This window comes from Zalophus californianus, chromosome 11 (genome assembly GCF_009762305.2).
Source record: "Zalophus californianus isolate mZalCal1 chromosome 11, mZalCal1.pri.v2, whole genome shotgun sequence".
NCBI classification, from domain to species: Eukaryota; Metazoa; Chordata; class Mammalia; order Carnivora; family Otariidae; genus Zalophus; species Zalophus californianus.
Window position 1 is genome coordinate 5,868,736 of NC_045605.1, and position 21,018 is coordinate 5,889,753.

At 38.8% G+C, this 21,018-nt stretch overlaps 1 protein-coding gene across 12 annotated transcripts in view; it reads left to right on the plus strand.

Annotated features, from left to right (window-relative positions):
- Nucleotides 1-21,018, plus strand: part of ATM (ATM serine/threonine kinase) — a 117,912-nt gene that overhangs the window by 65,760 nt on the left and 31,134 nt on the right. For 8 of the 12 annotated variants that reach the window (XR_003517286.1, XM_027578286.1, XM_027578289.1 and 5 more), the window contains 11 exons: nucleotides 2,250-2,424; nucleotides 2,982-3,146; nucleotides 3,950-4,082; nucleotides 5,646-5,741; nucleotides 7,701-7,872; nucleotides 9,312-9,453; nucleotides 10,501-10,677; nucleotides 12,933-13,110; nucleotides 15,823-15,910; nucleotides 17,637-17,792; nucleotides 20,726-20,813. Coding sequence is in view for 10 of the 12 variants with exons in the window: in XM_027578286.1 (XP_027434087.1) it covers nucleotides 2,250-2,424; nucleotides 2,982-3,146; nucleotides 3,950-4,082; nucleotides 5,646-5,741; nucleotides 7,701-7,872; nucleotides 9,312-9,453; nucleotides 10,501-10,677; nucleotides 12,933-13,110; nucleotides 15,823-15,910; nucleotides 17,637-17,792; nucleotides 20,726-20,813 (1,570 nt within the window). In the remaining 2 variants the exon portion in view is untranslated. Of the gene's footprint in view, nucleotides 1-2,249; nucleotides 2,425-2,665; nucleotides 2,874-2,981; nucleotides 3,147-3,949; nucleotides 4,083-5,645; nucleotides 5,742-7,700; nucleotides 7,873-9,311; nucleotides 9,454-10,500; nucleotides 10,678-12,932; nucleotides 13,111-15,697; nucleotides 15,777-15,822; nucleotides 15,911-17,636; nucleotides 17,793-20,725; nucleotides 20,814-21,018 lie in introns of those variants that run through there. The other 4 variants (XM_027578293.1, XM_027578292.1, XR_003517287.1 and 1 more) reach the window with 4 other exon arrangements.

The following is a 21,018-nucleotide window of genomic DNA, read 5'->3' on the forward strand; positions in this document are numbered from 1 at the left end:
TGGTGTATGGAAATACAATTGATTTTCGTGTGCTGATCTTGTGACCTGCAGTTTTGCTAATTTATTTGTTACTAGATTTCTTGTGGATTCTTTGGGAGTTTGTATGTGTATAGAATCATGTCGTCTATTATATAGTTTTACTTCTTTTTTTCTGATTTTGATGCCTTTTAGTTCTTGTCTAATTACTTGGCTAGAAGTTCAATACCGTGTTGAATAGCAGGGGTGAAAGTGGGCATCTTTATCTTGATCCTGATCTTAGTGGGAAAGCTTCTGTTCTTTCACAATTGATTATGTTGTTACCTGGGGGTTTTTCATAAATTACCTTTATTGTGTTGGGTAAGGTTCTACCTGCTCATGTTTTTCTGACTGTTTTTTATCATGAAAGGAGATTGAATTTTGTCAGATTCCTTTTCTGTGTTTATTGAAATGATCATGTATTTTCCTTCATCTTATTAATGTGATGTGTTACATGGACTGATTTTCTTATATTGGCGAGTTCCTGGGATAAATCCTACTTGCTCATGGTATGTAATACTTTTAATAAGCTCTTACATTCAGTTCGCTCATACTTTTTTGAGGAGTTTTAAATCTATATTCCTTTTTTTTTTAAAGATTTGATTTATTTGACAGAGACAAGTGTGCACAAGTAGGGGGAGCTGCAGAGGAAAAGGGAGAAGCAGGCTCCCCCTCCCCCCCCAGCAGGGAGCCGGATGCAGGACTTGATCCCAGGACCCTGGGATCATGACCTGAGCCAAAGGCAGACACTTAACTGACCTAGCCACCCAGGCACCCTTAAATCTATATTCCCAAGGGGCATTGAGTATTATAATTTTCCTGTGGTATATTTATTTTCCTTGGTATTAGAGCACTCTAGCCTCCTAGAATGAGTTAGGAAGTATTCCCTACTATTCTGTTTCTTGGAAGAGTTTGAGATAGACTGCTGTTAATTCTTTTTTTTTTTTTTTTTTAAAGATTTTGTTTGACAGAGAGAGACACAGCGAGAGAGGGAACACAAGCAGGGGGAGTGGGAGAGGGAGAAGCAGGCTTCCCGCGGAGCAGGGAGCCCGATGTGGGGCTTGATCCCAGGACCTGGGATCATGACCTGAGCTGAAGGCAGACGCTTAACGACTGAGCCACCCAGGCGCCCCTTGACTTTTTTTTTTTTTTTTTAATTGTTGAAGGCTGTAGTGGTCCATTTGTTTCATGAGTATACTCAACTATTTGTGCAGAGAGTGTATTCCTTGCTGCATTTGGCTACTGAAGACTGGTCCTTAACTTGCTGTCAGGGAGTGTTTCGACAGATTTCCTTGAATGCCAGGAGTGAGGGAGTGAAAGAGAGAGAGAGAGAATGAGAATCTTTCCTAATTTTTGCAGACTGGCTCTGTGTTAGGACTCTCTTTCAACAGGTAGGTTTGCACTGAGCCTAGGGATTAGCCCAAAGTGAAAGCTTATGGTCTTCTCAGGTGTTTTTTGAGGAGGCATCTTGCCCTGGGCATGTGTGTGGCTTTCTCAGTTTCCCAGATATATGTGTGATTTTGAATGCTCTAATTTCACCAGGAAATTGTCTTTCCAGCTTTTCATCCTAGGCTTTACGCAGTTTGTTGTATGTCTCAACAGTAATTTTTTGCCCCTCACAGCTTTGGGTAGTTGGTGAGTTTTACGGTGTTTTCAAGCAATGCTTATGGCTTTTCCAGCCTGGGGAGATCCAAGTAGACAAATCAGAGCTAAGCCCCGTACATTAGTCCTGTAGGTAGCTCCCAGTCTGGTTTAGAACAGATGTATACAATAATTTGCAAATATGGTCTGCTATGCTCCCTCCAGAGCACAGATCCAGGATCCCACACTGGGAATGGGGACTGTAGATTTCATGACAACTGCCAAGCTGGGGAGAGAGTAGTAGGGCAAAGACAAGTAAAACACCGCCGAGTTTTCCTACAGTTAAGTTGCCTTTTTTTTTTTTTAATTTAGCATTTGCTTGATTGCTGTAAACCTTTGACTGTTTTACAGAATTCTAACGGTTCTGCCTGTTTTTCAGTATCTCTGTCGGGAGGGGAGATTGTAGCTGTCTACCCCATCATGTTGCTGATGTCACTTCTCTTTTTGGCTTTGAAACCTTATTAAGGAATTAGACATGAAAGTGACTTTTACGTTAGGCCACTTCAGAGTTAGAGCTGCTGAAGGAAAATGACTTCTACATGAGCTTCGTTAAAGTCATTTCCTAGAACTTACTATTTCTCTCCCTGTGTTAGGCCTTCTCGTTTCATGGATGTGTCATTACGGAGCTTCTCACTGTGTTGTGACCTGTTAAGCCGGGTTTGCCACACGGCGGTCACCTATTGTAAGGATGCTCTGGAAAATCACCTTCACGTGATTGTTGGAACACTTATACCCCTTGTGGATGATCAGATGGAGGTTCAGGAACAGGTATTTCCCCAAATCCTCTTCACAGAGATATTTGAAATAACATTGATAAACCATTCTTGGAAGGAGCTGAATGTTTTATGTTTACTTGGTGTAATTAGTCATTTTAGTGAAAATATCCTTTGAAAAATGGTTGGAAAAACATTTTCAGTGAATTAATATTTGTAATCATTTAATTACAGAGCACCTAGTAATTTTGATCTCACAAATAACCTAAGAGTTTGTGTCTCTTGTTGGGTTGAAGTGTAGAGGTGCTGAAAACCAGGGACAGCAGTTGACAGCACTGTGCTGGTGCATGAGATACTCTACGAAATGTCCCAGTAGTACTGGCCCTCTTCCCTCCCAGTGCTCATCCTGTAGCAGCACCTTACGTACTCGCTGAAGCATTTGAAAGCACAGAAACCATCATAGGTGGTACTATAGAAATAATTGGAACATTTTATCTGAACTGGGTTAGTAGAGTTTTTATCATTTATTACACTAGGTTTGGTTGTTTTACTTTGAAATATAATTAAACCATTTTTTCCTTTTGATTTTTTTCTTTTTTAAATTATGTTTAGGTATTGGACTTGTTGAAATACTTAGTGATAGATAACAAGGATAATGAAAACCTCTATATGACAATTAAACTTCTAGATCCTTTCCCTGACCATGATGTCTTTAAGGATTTGCGTATTACTCAGCAGAAAATTAAATACAGTAAAGGACCCTTCTCACTTTTGGAGGTAATAATTATTCCATCATCTTACTATTTTGTATTAGGGTAGAGAGCAGTACTTTTTGAAAACTTCCAACTCTCTAAAAGCAAAACCTGAATCTTTTTAAAAAATTGTAATAGAAAACATGAGATTTGCCATGAGATTTGCCCTTTCAACAAATAAAAAACTGATATATTGTCTTGTATTGCAGTAAAATTATAAATATCAAGGCTTATTGGTTAAGATCTGAAATTAAATAATGAAGAAATATGATCTAAAATATGCTTGATTTTCATATGCATCAGATCCATTAATATCTCAAAATTACCATCTGATCCTTTGAGGGACAATTTAATGTTTGAATTAGAGATGATATTTGACTTTTTAAAGCGTTTTTCAAATTTTAATCTTACTTTAATATTTATAAACTTTAAAATTATGTTCAGGTGTATTTTTTAGTATAAATGTTATAATTTTAAAACCATACTCCATATCTGACTGTATATCAATATGACAATATAGTTAAATGTACTAAGATGTAAAACTAGAGTTAAAGTACTAAATAAGTAGAATTTTAAGCTTTTCTTTTGGAGGATGCTATTACATCTTAAAATCTTAAGTATGTTACCATGAGTCTGTTAGAATTTAAGTGATTACAACATTGGCGGATGTGAAATGGAAGAAGCCATTTATTTCTGCCTCGTGTGGTAATAATAGTGATATGAATCAGTGTCTATAAAAGGCACTAATTTTTTTCTTTAAGTTTTATTTGATAGACTTCATACATGTACATAAAGCAAGTTACATTTTTAACTAATTTTCTCTTTTAGGAAATAAATCATTTTCTCTCCGTGAGTGTTTATGATGCACTTCCTTTGACAAGGCTGGAAGGACTGAAGGATCTCTGCAGACAGCTAGCTCAGCATAAGGACCAGATGGTGGATCTCATGAGAGCATCTCAGGGTACTGATGTTAATGACACGGGTTATTTGTACCTCTTTCTTTTTGAAAGAGTCTGTTTATAAATTCTTGCCCTTTGTTTAATTGCTGTGGACCTACTTCAGGCTCTCAGCATGTAGTTCATCATTTCTCATCTCACCATAAAAGAGATTGTGGGTGGTCTCCTCACCTTGAATTAACCCCATTTTATCCATCCTGTACATCTCTGCCAGAATGGTTTCTCTAAACCCAGACACGATTGTGTTATTCTACTGCTTAAAAAGTTTTAACCACTTCCTACTGCCTGAAAGAAACATTTGAATTCCTTAGAGCCAGGCATATGGGTAATCTGTCTGTGCCTATTGCTCCAACTTATTTAAATAAAAGAAATGTATCCCGCTTCAAGTCTCTTATGTATGTGCATATTTATAATCATGGATGTATATGTGTGTGTGTTTTTCTGTATAAACACATATTTGTATATGTGTTTCTAGTTTTTTTTTTTTTACTTAAGAAAACATTAATTTTTATGTTAATTTGATTTGAGTTTAGGTTATTCTAGTATTGTACTTAGGGGAAAATTTTCCTACTTAAGTTTTGATTTTCATCTTTTGCCCATTAATTTCTTAATTCCATTGTGGGTTCTTTTCCAGTAGTTTTATTTTTTATTTTTTAAAGATTTTATTTGTTTATTTGAGAGAGAGAGCGATAGAGCACAAACAGAGAGGCAGGCAGAGGGAGAGGGAGAAGCAGACTCCCCACTGAGCAGGGAGTCCGACACGGGGCTCGATCCCAGTACCCTGGGATCCTGACCTGAGCCGAAGGCAGACGCTCAATGACTGAGCCACACAGGTGCCCCTCCAGTAGTTTTAAAAACTAATTTTGGTCTTGATCATATGAGCTCAGAGTTTGGAGTGCATTTGTTCTGAGGTGTGTGTGTGTGTGTGTCAAAGATGAATACCTCTTTTTTTTGTTCTTGTGTGTTTGGGTGATTCATTGGTGCAGACCTGTCTTGTCCAAAACAGACACTAGTTGTTTTTAGCTATTTGATTCAGTGAATTAAAGTTCAATGAAATTTAAGGTTGAGTTTCTTCATCATACCAGCACATGTCAGCTTCTCAGAGCAACTCCGCTAGCTGCTGTTGTTGGACTGTGCACGTTAGAGAACATTTCTATCATTGTGGAAAGTTCTATCGGATATTGCTGGTCTAGACTAAATCTAGGGGTTAAAGACCAAAGTGTGCTTCTAAGGTCTCTTGTCAGTTAATGTTGAATGATTTTTGTGTTTCTAACTCTTAGTGATTTTGCTAAGGTATTGGCTAATTGGTGCAGCTTATTAGGCTATTTCTCTTTCTCTGTCTGCAAGATACTGCTTCACTTTCACTTTTACATGGTTCTATTTTATAAGAAAGTTCAAATACATTCACATTATGTTTTTTGACCTGCTTGTGATTTAAAACCTTGTTTTTAAAAAAACTTTATGAAAGTTTTCTAGTCAGATAATTTAATCTATAAACATATTGTAAAGAAACGTGTTTTCTCCATTGTAATTGAAACTATTTTTTTTCTAATCTAAACTGCTCCTAGATAACCCGCAGGATGGCATAATGGTGAAGCTCATTGTCAGCTTGTTGCAGTTATGCAAGTTGGCAGTGAACCACACTGGTGAAAGAGAAGTTTTAGGTAAACTCTTTGGCTAAAATGAATATGAGTTTTTATGTTTGCGTGGTCGTCTCTTTTCAAATTCAGTAGAAGTTTGTAATTTGGGATAGTAGGGAAATGTGAGATGCTAGCTGAGGTATATTTATGTTTAGTTCAAGTGTCCCTAAGGAGCCTCCTTCCATATTTTCCTTCCTTAAACATTTGCATAAAGTGCAAAGCTAGTGATTTACATGTGTGCATCACTGTTCATTCAAAAACATCTTATAAATATTTAGGGAAGTCAGAGATAAATATTTGTACTGTTAAGTTGCAAATAAATTGACTTCTGGTATATTTTGTAAATATAACTGAGCAGTACTTAATCTTTTTTATAGGGCAGGGTAAGAATGAGGATTTGGAGGGCTGGGTGAATTAAACTTAGATATGAAAGCTGCATCCAAGCCCTTTCCTACCACCATTTGGGGCTATCCTAGTGTAAGGTAAATGGCCACCACACATCCCGCCTAGAAGAGGTGTTTAGACTTAGTGATCACAGGATGCAGACACTGATTGAAGTCACCTTGAGGTTGTCATGACAACATTGCTTCAAATAAGAAAGATAGGAGGAATAAGAGGTCCTTCACAGATTCTACTTCCGTTCAGTGGAGTCTTTCTTGTCTTCTTAGTGGGAGCCTAGTAACTAGGGCACTCCTTTATTTTGTAAGTTTTTTTGCTGAAATGTACTGTACATACAGAGAAGTACAGATAAAAGTATGTAACTTGAAAGTTTTTGCAAGCAGAAAATACCTGTGCAACTAGCACACCCAGACCAAGAAACAGAGCCTTACCAGCACCCTGGAAGTTTCCTTTGACCAAGGAATTCACGTGTTTGTCCGTAGTTTAACTGTTTCTAGGGACAGACCTGATTTGCTCCAGGAGCCCTGAGGGGCTTTCCTGTGTAGCATAAAATCTTAGTATGGTTGTTTGTCATTCTTAGTGGTGAAAGACGAAAAGCTTTCACCCCCAGGTCAGGAAGGAGACAGGTTGCCTGCTTTCACCAGTGCTGGTCCAAGTTGTACTGGAAGTAATAGCCAGAGCAGTGGAACAAGAAGAAAAGAAAAAGCACCCAGATTGGAAAGAAAGAAGTAAAACTGTGTCTAGTCACAGATGACATGATCCTATTTCTAGAAAACCCCAGAGAATCTACAAGAAATCTACTGTAATAAAGCTAATAAATGAATTCAGCACAATTGCAGGATACAGGATCCACACACAAAATTTAGTTGTGTTTCTCTACGCTGTCAGTGAACAATCTAAAAAGAAAATTTTGTTCCATTTGCAGTTCTGTTTATAATAGCATCTAAGAGAATCCAGTGCATGGAGATAAGTTTAATCAAGGAAGTGAAAGACTTGTACACTGTCTGTTAGAAGTGAGTCACCAAGTACACCCCACACTCAAGGGGAGAGTAACTAGGGCTACCCCTTTTGAAAGGAGAGCTATCAAAAAATTTATGGGTATATTTTAATTTCCTCATGGCTGGGAAAGAGTGTGAAGGAGTTCTCTGGCAGGAACTGCTCTGTCTTCATCTGGATGGTGATAACACAGGTGGAAAAAAATGTGTGTGTGAATTTTCACTGAACTGAGTGTTTAAGGTTTATGTACTTTATGTATATAATACCTCAAAAATTTTTAACTGTTCTAAAGTCTGTTGCTACATTCATATAGTAGCTGTGTATAGACTTTCATCCTGACTATCTATATTCTGTTACTAATTTCTCTCTCCTGGATATGATTTTATAGGGGAAAGTATCTTTTGCCAACATGGATATATATATATAAAGAAAATGCTACAATATATAGTAGCTTCTTTATTCAGAATCTTTGAGAAATCACTTAAATCTTGAAGGATGACAAAACATGATATTTTTTGTGGGGGAAAAACTTGTTTTATGGGAGATCTTTTAGCTACAACGGTACTGAGAAGGAATTTCTAAATACAGAGGCTGTTGGAAGCTGCTTGGGAGAAGTGGGTCCTGTCGATTTCTCCACGATAGCCATACAGCACGGTAGAGATACCTCTTCTACCAAGGCCCCTGAGTTATTTGAAGATAAAGAACTTCAGTGGACCTTCACAGCACTGACCTACCTGAATAACACGCTGGTGGAGGATTGGTGAGTATGGAACGAGCCTGTATGCCTGCTGTAGCACCTGCTTCGTCTGACATTCAGGGGCTTTGATACTTGACGTAAATTAACATCTCCTGAAACAAGCATTCTCCTTTACATTGCCATACTTTTAATCTCAAGTATTGTAATAAAAATCATTGTCTTTTTATTCATTGCCATAATCCCTGAAGCCCTACTATGTGCCAGGCACTGGGTTCACTGATGAGCATACCAGACAAGGTCCTTGTTCAAATCTAGTGTGAGTAGACTAAACAAACAATAAGAAAACTGCCAGGTGGTTTGATACAGAACATTAAAATAGGAAAATTGCAAAAGCGGATGTTTTGGGCATTTGTCAAAATCAAAGGCACTGCTCTCATTGAGAGTATTTTGATCCTTTTAAAATAAGTCCTGGAGAAGAAGCGTCATAACTCCAAAGATCTTAAGCTAATCAGACGGGGTTTTCTTTTGCCCCCGGACTCTTTATGCCAAACGAAATTGCAACAGATTCTATCCTAATTTCTGCTTGGTTAGCTGTGAGATTACTTTTGCTCTCCTTCTCTGCCCCCTACCCCCCTGCAGTGATTAGTAACTCAGGTTTACTGAAGGAATATTAAAAATTGTTTGATAATTTTGGCATTGATGCTGTAGAATTTTGATTATAGAATTTTTTTTTAAAGATTTTGTTTATTTGAGAGAGAGAGTGAGTGAAAGAGAACACAAGTGGGGAGGGGCAGAGGGAGAGGGAGAAGCAGACGCCCTGTTGAGCAGGAAGCCTGACATGGGCCTCAATCCCAGGACCCTGAGATCATGACCTGAGCCAAAGACAGGCTCTTAACCGACTGAGCCACCCAGGTGCCCCTAGAATTTTTATTTAGAGGTGTGAAATTTCCTAATGTAAAAACTGCCTGATGCAGTTAACCTTTACGCTTTGTAGTTGAACGACACAGGTTTGAATTGCCTGTGTCCACTTATATGTGAGCTTTTTTTGGTAAATACAGTATGGTACTGTAAATGTATTTTCTCTCCCTTATGATATTCTTCAGAATGTTTTCTGGGTGTTATACACAAACAGTGAATCATGGAACACTACATCAAAAACTAATGATGTAATGTATGGTGATTAATATCATAAAATAAAATTAAAGAAAAAACATTTTCTTTTCTCTAGATTATTTTGTTGTAAAAATACAGTATGTAACACACACAAGTATGTGTTGACTGTGTTATCTGTATGTCTTCCTGTCAGGCTATCAGTGGTTAAGTTTTGGGGGATCAGGGTTTACACACAGATTTTGACTGTGGCATCAGTGCTCCTCACTTGTTCCAGAGTCAACCTGTAATATAAATGTAAAATTTTAGATTTAAATTTTTTATTGGGGGGTGTTTCACATTCATCAGTAGTTGAATATACTTCATAAGCATCTGAATTATATGTTTTTCAGTGTCAAAGTGCGATCAGCTGCTGTTACCTGTTTGAAAAGCATTTTAGCCACAAAGACTGGACATCGTTTCTGGGAGATTTATAAGACGACACCTGATCCCATGCTGATCTATCTACAGCCTTTTAGAACATCAAAAAAAAAGGTCTCTCAAATAATAAATGTTTATTGAATACCCACTATATCTGGAACAGTTCTGTTTGCTGTGAGATAGGAATATCAAGTTGCCTAGATAGTATTATACTAACATTTAACCTTTCTTAGAAGTAATTCCAACTGTACTTGAATCCAGGGCATTTCTGTTTTTAATTATAGCAGTGTGGAAAAGTTGAGATAGAAAGCTGATTGATTTGGAGGATAGGAGGAGTTCTTAATGATAGGCCTTTCTTCTTAGGAGTAGAAGACCCTTACATTGATCCCATGAAATCCACTGATGCTGGGTGTGGTTTGTAGGTGATGTGCAACAAGCAAGTGTTTATTTCCATAGGAAGTTAAAGTATCACAGCCCCCTAGTGAAATACAAGATGACCTATAGATTTCTCCCTTCCCTTTTTCCACTTTAATATCATAATCACGTTTGACTGAAAGGACTCTAGAGGACATTTAAGAACTCTTGCTGCTCTTTTAGTCTAAGCATATTCCTCTTTAATATTTTCTTTTCATAAAGCAATTGGGAGATAAACAGTAGAATTTTCACCAAATTAACTTCAGGACATATACCCATCATTGTAATAGTCTCTTTAATATTATCATAAATATAATTTTGGTCTTAGTGAAATTACTGGTAATATAAACTATTAATAAAACCAGTAATATAATCTGTAAAACACCAGTAATATAATCAGTTTTAACATTTTGAAATCAGTTCTCTGTGGTAGACTTGGACTGGCTTCGTCCATGAGACCAGGGAGGCAGAGAGTTTGTGATGTGTATAATATGCTACTCGTGAGCTGAGAGTAGAGCTCAAGTATCCTGCTGTGCAGACCAGTAATTTTTTATCATACCACTTGGCCTTCCGTATAAACATAAATGTATTTTAATTTTAAGAGTTACCCATTGCCTACAGTATTATTTTTAACTCTGTTTAGTTTGGTTTGGAAACAGATTTATGCCTAGGTATTTGTTCTGTGTCAGAAAGATAAAATGTATTTCTGATGACCTTACTTACATGTTTTGACTATTTTCTTTCTAGTTTTTAGAAGTCCCCAGACTGGACAAAGAAAGTCCTTTAGAAGGCCTGGATGATATGAGCCTGTGGATTCCTCAAAGTGAAAATCATGACATTTGGATAAAGAGGCTGACTTGTGCTTTTTTGGATAGTGGAGGCACAAAAAGTGAAATTCTTCAACTATTAAAGCCAATGTGTGAAGTAAGAAGATTAATTAATTAGTCTGCCTTAATCCCTTACTACCTGTGCTTTTTGTATTTGAGCCTTCTCATAGTAGTTTCCTTTGGTTGTCCCGATACATTTGGGTTCCATGTCCATATTTATGGCCTCTCTTTCTAAACAGTGTGGTGGTTGTGCACATCATGTCCATGAAGCATCACCTGTGCTCAGTGTTGGGAATCCATCAAGCAGGGCATCTTTGTGTAGCTAGAGCTTTGTGTGGTTGGTCTCAGCTTTGGGGTAGCTTCGTACTGGATGAGCTCTAAAGGGTGCCTTGAATAATTTGTTACTAACAACAGTTAAAATACTGATGATTGTAAATTACTTACATTAACCAAAAGTCTGCTTTTTTAAATTTTTTTAAGGTCATTGTCATTTACTTTCCCTAGTATACTTTCTTAAGAAAAAGAGGTAGCAGTTAACGTTGCTTTATTTTTATTTGTTTTTTTAAAGATTTATTTATTATTATTATTTTTTCATTTATGAGAGAGAGAGACTGAGTAAGCACTGTCTTTCTCTCCCTTCCCACAGAGGGAGAGAGAGAGAATTCCAAGCAGATGCCATGCTGAGCGTGGAGCCCAACGCAGGGTTCCATCTCATGACCCCAACCTGAGTCAAAACCAAGGGTTGGTTGTTTAACTGATTGTACCACCCAGGCACCCCTGCTTTTTTATTTTTGAAGGTCTAATACAGTTTATTTCAATAGAGTAGAGGTCTATACCAAATCAAACAAAATTTACACACTTTTATCAAGTATGCCATCCAAAACAGTATAATATGATGTTGCTCTAAGACTTTAATGTTAACCTAATTTATATTGTACCATCGAGCACGATTCAATGACAATGTGAAAACAAAATATCTGACCGGTTCCAACATCTACCAGTTAAAAGTAACTGATAGACAGTGGCATGGATGGAGCTGGAGGGTATTATGCTAAGTGAAATAAGTCAGTCAGAGAAAGATAAATACCATGTAATTTCACTCATATGTGGAATTTAAGAAACAAAACAGATGAACGTAGGGGAAGGGGGGAAAAGAAAGAGAGGGAAACAAACCACAAGAGGCTTTTCACAATAGAGAACAGACGGAGGGTTGATAGAGGGACCTGGGTGGGGATGGGTTAGACAGGTGATGGGCATAAGGAGGCACTTGTAATGAGCCCGGGCTGTTGTATGTAAGCAATGGATCACTGATTTCTACTCCTGAAACCAATTTTACCATAGATGTTAACTAACTAGAATTTAAGTAAAAACTCAAAATAAAAAAACAAAACTGATGGAGTATGTTGCTAAAGTGCCCTCATTGAAAGCAGTTTAAAAGGCAGGCCTTGCTTCTACAGAAGAAGTGTTGGCAGTGAATAAATTGTCACAGTCTCTGCATTACTACCTTGGGCTGGTCCTAAGTCGGCTCAGTGACAGCCTAGACGCCGCGCATTTCCCGTTAGTGAGCATGACTCAGGTTTTTTTTATAAAGTTCTGACTTTGCGCCACAAGATAAAATGTTCCAAATACACATACACACCACACCCCGATTCCAAATTCCTTAAATTCTTTCTAAAACTGCCGTTTGATTTGTCTTTAGTTTAAAAAGAAAAAATGTGCATTTAGTCATCTGTTGTCTGTTTTGTGCGTGTAGTATGTGCTAAATACATGAAGGGAGTACCTTGACAAAAATAAGGTTGAGTACTGTTTTAATGTACCACAAGTATTGAAGTACTTTTCTACACTTTGGAGTATATCACAAATAAGTACCCAAATTGTATACTCAAGTTGGAGTTTATTAAAATAATAAACGTTTGAACATGACCGTTGCAGCTTTTTACCGAGTGTAGAAAATGTAAAAAATCAGATTTTCAGCTTTTCTCTTAAACTTCGATTCCCCATTTTCCTTTATATCAAATTAGAAAACTGTGTGTTATTAGTAACACTTTCCAACCATGAAATTTTATTTGCAGTTGTGACATAATAATTTCATTATGTGCATATGGCCTAGATTGGAAATGGACAGTTGTGTAACTAACACATATGCTTCACGTTGAAACATAGGTCACTCTGATTTTTCTTAAGCACTGCCCTGATACATGCATTTTGTGTGTGTTTTAGAGATACACTGAGTTCATGACAGATTCGTCTATCATTTTTCTTTTAAGTCTAATATGCCCGTAACAGGGAATGAAAGTGTTAAATAGATTACTTTCACTCAGACTGTTGACTTGTTGTGTTTGTATGTTCCAGGTGAAAACTGACTTTTGTCAGACTGTGCTTCCATACTTGATTCATGATATTTTACTCCAAGATACAGATGAATCATGGAGAAATCTGCTGTCTGCACACATTCAGGGATTTTTCACTAACTGTTTCAGACACTCCTTACCAACGAGCCGATCCACGACCCCTGCAAATTTGGATTCAGGTATCCTGTTAAATTCCTAGCATTTATACTGTTAACTTCTCAGTTCTAGAGAAAGATTTGTTTGAATCCCTTCAGGATGCTTTATTGGCTTAATTCTGTAACCTCTAAATATTTATTTTCTCATCATGAAAGTTGTAGTCTGTTTTCAGTGAGATAATATATGTAAAGCACCTAGGGTAATACTTGATGCATAGTACTCCTTCAGGGAATTTTGGCTACTAATAGTGGAGCAACTGAGCATTCAGTGTGAGTCAGGCACTGAGCTTGGCACTGGCACCCCAGATATGAAGAAGACACCCTACATTCTCGCCGTGGGAAAGGAAGACAAATAAATGCAAACAAATATCATGGGTCCCGTGTTGGAAGATAGGTTGAAATTTTATGGTAAAGATCTGGCCAACTCATTTTTTGAAAATAACCCTTTATATTACAAAATATTTATTATGGAAAATAATAGAGAAATTAGCATAAATTTAAAAATTAAGTTGCCTGTAATCCTATGATCTGGGATAACTGTGGTTAACATTTGGTATATACCTTGGATTTTTTTTAACAATAGCAACAACAACAACAACAAAACCCAAAACAAAACACCCCCCCCAGGAAAGCCCAAAATAGATTATACTTTATTTACTTATATAACCGAATTTCTTTTTAGGCTTTGTAACTAATATTTCCCACAGTAAGAGCTTATAGCAGGAGAACTTACATGAGGAGCAGGAATAGTGTATTGTGTGTATCCATAATACATACATTCATACCGGAGGGCTCATTGTGGGTCAGTTTTTCAAACCTAAAATAAAGGAAGAAAACTCGCACATCTATAATGTTAACTTGCTGTCTTTAGTGTCATTAACATATTTATGTGCAAACATAAAACCAGGTACAAATTCACTTAGTGTACTTGAGACTAGTACAGTTCTGAAACAAGTATTGATTTGTGTGCTGTTTCGCTGCAACTAAATTGCTCTTTCCCAATCTTGACTATGGTTCCTGTCACTTTGGCGTATGTTGTGGTCACACGATTCTCCAGTCGTTTCTTTCTGGACTGCTGAAACCTCTGTTCAACGTGACCGTGGTGTCTTGTAGACCTCACTTTGCTCTGTTCTATGTTTTAAGTAGTTCTTCTCCATTGACAGCACTTCCACATCTCCCGTTTGAAATGATGCAATTATAAACATAGACACGGAAGCTCATTCTGTGTTCCTAGTAGATTATAACTTGGTCTTGTAAATAATCCGAAATATGCTTATGTGAATTTTCTTTAGATTATCAAAATGAAATACGTGAAATAAAAATTCTTACAGACACTTTGCAGTCTAAACTCCAGTCTAATCTCCTGTCCTTAATTTGGGAAATAAGGTGTAGGTGGTCCAATTACCAGTAAGCATTTAAACTTTAAATATTAAAATAATTTAAAGTCATATTAAAAACAATTTTTATTACCAAGTTTAATATAATCACTGCCTGTGATGACCTGGCAGTTTATTATCATGAACATGGCCGAGACTTTTTTTCATGTTTATCATATATACATACATATTTATGCTATCGCCATTCATGGGTAAAAATGGCCTGTTTTATTTTACCTCTGTGTAAAGTGCCAATATCTGTAAGGCTGTAAATGAAAATTTAAATTTCACATGTAAAATTCTGTGGTTTAAAAGGAAGTGGCTTCCGATTTCTACCAGATTAAGTGGTTTATCTTTTCTGATGTCTGTCAGTCTCCTGCCTTCCCTTGAGTGTCTCCTACGCACCCCGGACTCACTTCTCCAAAGTAAACTCACCATCTCCATCCCCTTCCCTTGGCCTACTTCTCTCATGTCTTCAGTGAATGGCACTCAGTTGCCCGAGCCAGACAACCTCTCTCCCGTGTCCATCTGATGGCCAGATCCTGCCAGTTTCTGTTGTAAATAATGTGAGTCCATCTGTTCCTTGCTTGCCCCCATGCCCTTACTGCCTTTTCAGCTCTGTGGTTCGGCACAGCTGATCCTCTTTCACTAAGTTCTTGTTTGGCCGTCTCAGGTAGTGTGACTGTTGCCTGGGACGCTGTTACTCTTCTATCAGATACCACTTTTTCTGTGAAACTTTCTTGTTCAGATCAGGTTCCTTTCGGTAAGCCTCTCCGTGCCGTCCACCTTGCCGGTCCTAGCGCTCAGCACACTGTGTCATCGGTGAGCTCGGTGAGCTCTGTGCGCACAGCAGTCGTCTCTCGTAGTCAGGGTTGTATCCCGAGCACCTGGTACAGAAAAGATCCTCGATAAGTATTTACTGAATCAGTGAATTAGTCCCCTTCAGAAATAAGATACAAATAGTAATTAAATTCTGTTTTATTTATTTCTTTTAAAAGATTTTATTTGTTAGAGAGAGCATGAGCAGGGGGTGGGGCAGAGGGAGAGGGAGAAGCAGACTCCCCACCAGGCAGGGAACCCGATGCGGGGCTCGATCCCAGGACCCTGGGATCATGACCTGAGCCCAAGGCAGACGCTTAATGACTGAGCCACCCAGGCGCCCCTAAGCACAGTAGATTATTTTAAAAGAATAAGAAATGCCATTAAATTCTACTTCTCCATTCATATTTATTAAGAACCAGTTTTGTGCCCGGTTTCTGCCTACGAGACGCTGTAGCCTAGAGGGAGACAGACACACAGGGGGACAAACGTACGAAAGCAAGTCTGTCCGGGGCTAAGGGGAGCTCTCTGTCTTTGTCAGAGTCAGAGCACCTGTTCCGATGCTGTGTGGATAAAAAATCACAGAGAACAATGCTTGCTGTCGTGGACTACATGAGGAGACAAAAGAGGTAACGAAGGGAATATTGCTGCTTGAGTTTGGGGATTTAGAAGTGTAGCTTGCGAATTTTGATTTTAAAACTAAATTTTAAATTTTGCTGGTTGAATTTTAACACCATTATTTTAGGTGCAGCTGCTGCAAGGTGCTGTATTTAATTTGTGTAATGCTTAGATCTTGAAATAATCCATATTCAGGGTGGCACCGTGGTTAAGTCAATGTCAGGAACTTCATAAGATAAAAGTTGCTGACTGTGACTCACGGTCCTCAAAATGTATGGTTCTGTATACTCTGCTGTGGCAGTGTATATTTTCTTGATTGTGACAAATTTGTTTTATGGTATAGGATCTTGTTCCTCTTACTCCTCATGAGACTTTTAACAGTGAGTGCAGGCGTTGCTCGAGGTCACGGTCAGATCGAGCCATACTGCTCCTGAGTTGAGCAGGGTTGTGAGGAAGCAGCGCGGTTGGCCTGTAGCTTGAGGAGGTAGGAACTGATGTCTCATGAGCACGTGTGCTGCTGCCGGCCGTGGTGGGTGCGGAGTGGGGCGGAGGTGGGAGGGGACGAAAGACCCCCGCGCGCCGTCACCTCTGATCTGTATGCTCCTCGTCCTTCCCACTCCACTCTCGGGAAAGGAAATGTTAGGTCTTTCAGCGTCTCTGTTGCTGGTTAGAAAGTTACTGATTGACTTTCTTGGTTGCCAGATCCTCTTCTGAGAAAGCCCGTAGAAGCTTAAGTGTAGCTGGAATCCTCTTTCCCAGGTGTGGGGAGGCACTTTCACCTTTGAATCACTCGGTGCAGATTTATCATCGAGGTGGAGTGGCGTTGACGTGGGCAGGCCTTGGAGAAGATGAAAGTTCTTCGTCTTCAGTTCTCATTCTGAACAGGCCTCAAAGAAGAGTTTGAAAGAATACGAATGGAACAAAGGGTGTAAGGACCTGAGTTCAAGTCCAGGTCCGGTACTTGGGAGCTGTGTGATCTCTGAAATGTGGGTTCCCCAGTAGTGGCAGTGAAGTGTTAGCACCTGATTCATCAGCCTGATGAGCATCATTTAATCATTGCACTGACTGTTGACGTGTACTGTCCCCGGGCTTTCCAAGTGAGGAAACTGAGGCTCAAGAAGTGAAGCTGCTGCAGATGGTACAGCTTGTAGTGGGGGTTCAGCTGGGCTTGAGCCGGGTTGTACCCGCCTCTAAAACCAACACTCTTGACCACTCCCTTGTCATATCTCACATATGGTGATGGTTTTGGAAAAGGTGGTGGCTCTGGTCCCTTCCAATCCTGACCTGCTGTTACCACAGAAGATTTTGATTGAGTGACTTAGAAAATGAACTGCAGTAGGAGAAACATGGAATTGCGTCTTAGCAGAAACAGTATTTTCATTTTCTTGGCCACTTGAAAAGATTTGTGTAGGTGTTACTCGCTGTTCTGTGCAGCCCATGTTTAGCCTGTGGTCCATGGACCCCTTGATGAAGGGCAAGTATGAGCCCCACGTTTGTATGAGCCGATGACCCACCGCCTTCGTGGTTTGCGACCCACAAGGGGACAGAGGTAGGGCTCTTCAGCCATGCTGAGAATGGGACAGCTCTGTATTGGGGGGGCACGTGGGTCTGGGGGATTTGAGTGTAATATTCTTTTTCACCAGAACTCGATACCACTGTGTCCTAGATGAGCATGCTTTTCTCTTGATAGTGAAGTTGAAGAAACGGACATGATCACATGTTAACATTTTTCTTTAGACCTTCCTTAGGAACAGTTTTCGATGACGCTTTTTGGCTGGAGTTGAATTATCTAGAGGTTGCCAAGGTCGCTCAGTCTTGCGCTGCTCACTTCACAGCATTGCTCTATGCAGAGATCTACGCAGATAAGAAAAGCATGGAAGACCAGGACAAAAGGTAATGGAATTCAGCCCTTTGGTTTTTTAAGTCCGTGTTGACATCGCTTTGGTTCAGGTAAAAATAGTTTGTTTTGCTCCTGCTCTCCCATTTAAAACACATCTTAGATAGAAGTTTCCTGTCTTTAAAAGTGAAATGATAATATTTGAAAAGAAATAAGTCATTGTGCTCTGAAATAAAATAGAGACGTTTATTACTTAAGAAGTGTAGACATTCTCCGGATAGCAAACCCCTGAGGGACAGAGACCACAGTTACTTTTCTCTGTATTCCGCACAGCAGGTAGCATCGGGAACTTAATACAGTGATCACAGATAGTTTCATGTGATTGAGTGATTCCCTGATTTCAGTGAAATTAGTTTTACCACCAGTACCCCAGCTTATTCAAGATCCATTTTACTTGTTGACTATAAAGTAATGTAACTGATTTCTTTCTGTGACTAAATCACTTAGATTACTTTGCTGTCTACCTGGATTTCTACTGATTTAATTAGCTTTTCCTCTAAGTTAGAACTCTTGTAAGGGTCGAATAGGTGTTTCCTAGATCATAGTGGAAAAGAAAAAACAGCAAGGTTAAAGAGTGGAAAATGCGCACCATATTATCCCAACCGCCCTCCTCGGATTTTATTCATTTGACGTAGCCTAGTGTTTATTTTTGTTGTTAGCTTCGTTTTCCAACCACAGAGCCATTCATATTACAGAATTGAAATAAAAAAGATGTATAACGTTGCTACATTTCTCACGCTTGCGACTTAACAGTTTCTGCTTTGGATTATCCTTAAGCTGGAAGCACTGTGGTTCTTAGACTGTGGAAAACCAGGATCCAGAATTCAGATCCTACTCCAAACATAAACTAGTGTGCCTGGACTGATTTCTTAACTCTCTGGCTTGGTATTTAATTTCTACTTTTCAACTGAAAACACAAATCTACAATATATAGATACTGTGTGTAACATGTAATTGATATGGTCACCATCACTATAGACTTTCTATGAAGACAGTTCTATTCTGTAATATAATGAGTAAGAAATTGATTATTGCTTATTCTTAGAGACTTAAAATTTGAGTCAGGGTCTGCATAGTAATTATGATCTGAATGGGTTTCAGTACCTTGGTTTTACAGTAGAGTATTTCTTACTAATCAGGAGTGAATAACTGAGCTCTTCGATGAGTGTAAATAAGATCACCTTAATTTGTAGGTAGGTGATTGTATAGAATTTGGCACATTTTTGCAAAATTACTTGTTTAATAAGCAGGAGGGCCTGGATTTTTATTTTGGTTAACTTTAGGAACAAGTCCTTGACACATACGGCTTGCTGTTTGCTTTAACAGTTTGGTTTTGATTTCCCCCCCCGCCCCCAGGTGCCTGATGGCAAAGGGAGGGCAGAGAGACAAGCTTGACGGAGGGTAGGGAATGCTGGTTTTCTTCAGTGAGTCTGATAGGTGCCCTGCAGTTTGATTTGTTAACTTGCTCTTGAGAATAGATGAAATTTCCAAGAAATTTTTTAGAAAGAAATCCAAAACTCCCTCAAACCGATTTAGACCCGAGGTGTGAGCTCACATCCTCAGTGGTTTCGGTGTTCCTGGTCCGGGAGGTGGGGACCGCGGGGCCCGCCACGCGCTTAGCCTGGGCACTTACAGCCTGGGGCTGACAAAGTGCTCGCTCCAGGACTGTCTCCCCCACTGTCCAGATTGTTCCTCTGAAAACTGACTTTTTCTCCGTGACTTGCCAGTAAGGAACCTATATGTAGTGTCTGCATAGAAAGGTCGGATGCTGTCAGTACGGTTCTGTCACTCAGCACTCTGTGCCCCCCTCCAGGGGGTCAGTGTTACCTGTGTTACCAGTGTTACGGATGCTGTTTTTATCAGACGAGTGTGAACCTATAAATACGGTTTACTTTTCCTCATTTTTGAGCTTTAGCATGAATTATATGTGGACTTTTCTACAACTTGTTTTTCTGCTCAGTATTTTTGTGAGCTTTATCTGTGTTGCGTGTGGCTGTAGTTCATTACTTTGTCACCACCACTTCATGTTCCACGCGAGGACACACCACAGTTCGTTGGCTCATTCCCCGGTTCATGATCTGTATCTCAGTGTGAAATTGCTCGGTTGCCGGGTATGCACAATTTCAACCTTATTAACATAGTGCCCAGTTGTTTTTTAACATGGTTATACCAGTTTGCATCCTTCTCAGAAATGTAGTTCATGAGGAAGTGGATCAGTAGAAAAGCTTACATTTAAGGAAGGGAGCTGATAGGTAATACAGAGGTACTATCCCTGATGATAAGACTTATTTTATACTTTGGGTTATTATTGTCATAAACAGTTCGTAGGTGGCATGATTTCTGAGTTGAAATTACTTAACGGGACTGAATGTCCTCTGTGTAAGTGCATGGTTTAAAGCTAAGGCCTTGGAGTCCACAAACTTGAGTTTTCACCCTGTTGCTTGTTAGTTTTATAATCTTGGGTGGAGGTGGGTCCCACTGATGCACTTCCCTCCCAACACTTAATATTATCAGACTGCTTGATTTTCGCCAATTTATCAGGAGGTAAGTGGTGTCTCAGTGTGGTCTTAATTTGTGTGCCTGTGATTATTAATGAGGTGGAACTTCGGGTAAAAGCACTGACAGAACATTTAGGAATTGGGGAGCATCTATTTTTAAACAGGCCTGTCTCTGTAAATAAGTTTGTTTTGGCATTCGGCCTTCCCATATATCAGACTGTCATTAAAATTTGATTCTCCTTCGAAAAATTAATACTCAGAATTTTTTTTCCACTCTAGGTGTAAGTTATATTGCATTTTAAAGTATAAATGGTTCATTATGTTTTATCTGTGATCTGGGTTAGTTTTTCCCATCCAAGTCTATATTGTATATATTAACAAGCTTCAAAGTAGTATATTCTCATTAAAAGAAGTGCTCTTGTTACAAACAGAAGTCTTACGTTTGAAGAAGCAAGCCAGAGTACCGCTATTTCTAGTTTGAGTGAAAAAAGTAAAGAAGAAACTGGAATAAGTTTACAGGTAAATATTATGGAGACCTTATTTGTGATACTATTTATTTTATATTTTGGATTATTATTTTGTTACAGAGATTATAGAGATGTCATTTGATTTTCAAACTGACATGACTTTTTGGACTGTCATGTAAGTTCCTGGTGTGGGGGAAGGTTAGGCCTTGGAGTAGCAGACAGACTTGAGTTCTCATTCTGACTCTGCCAGTTGTTGT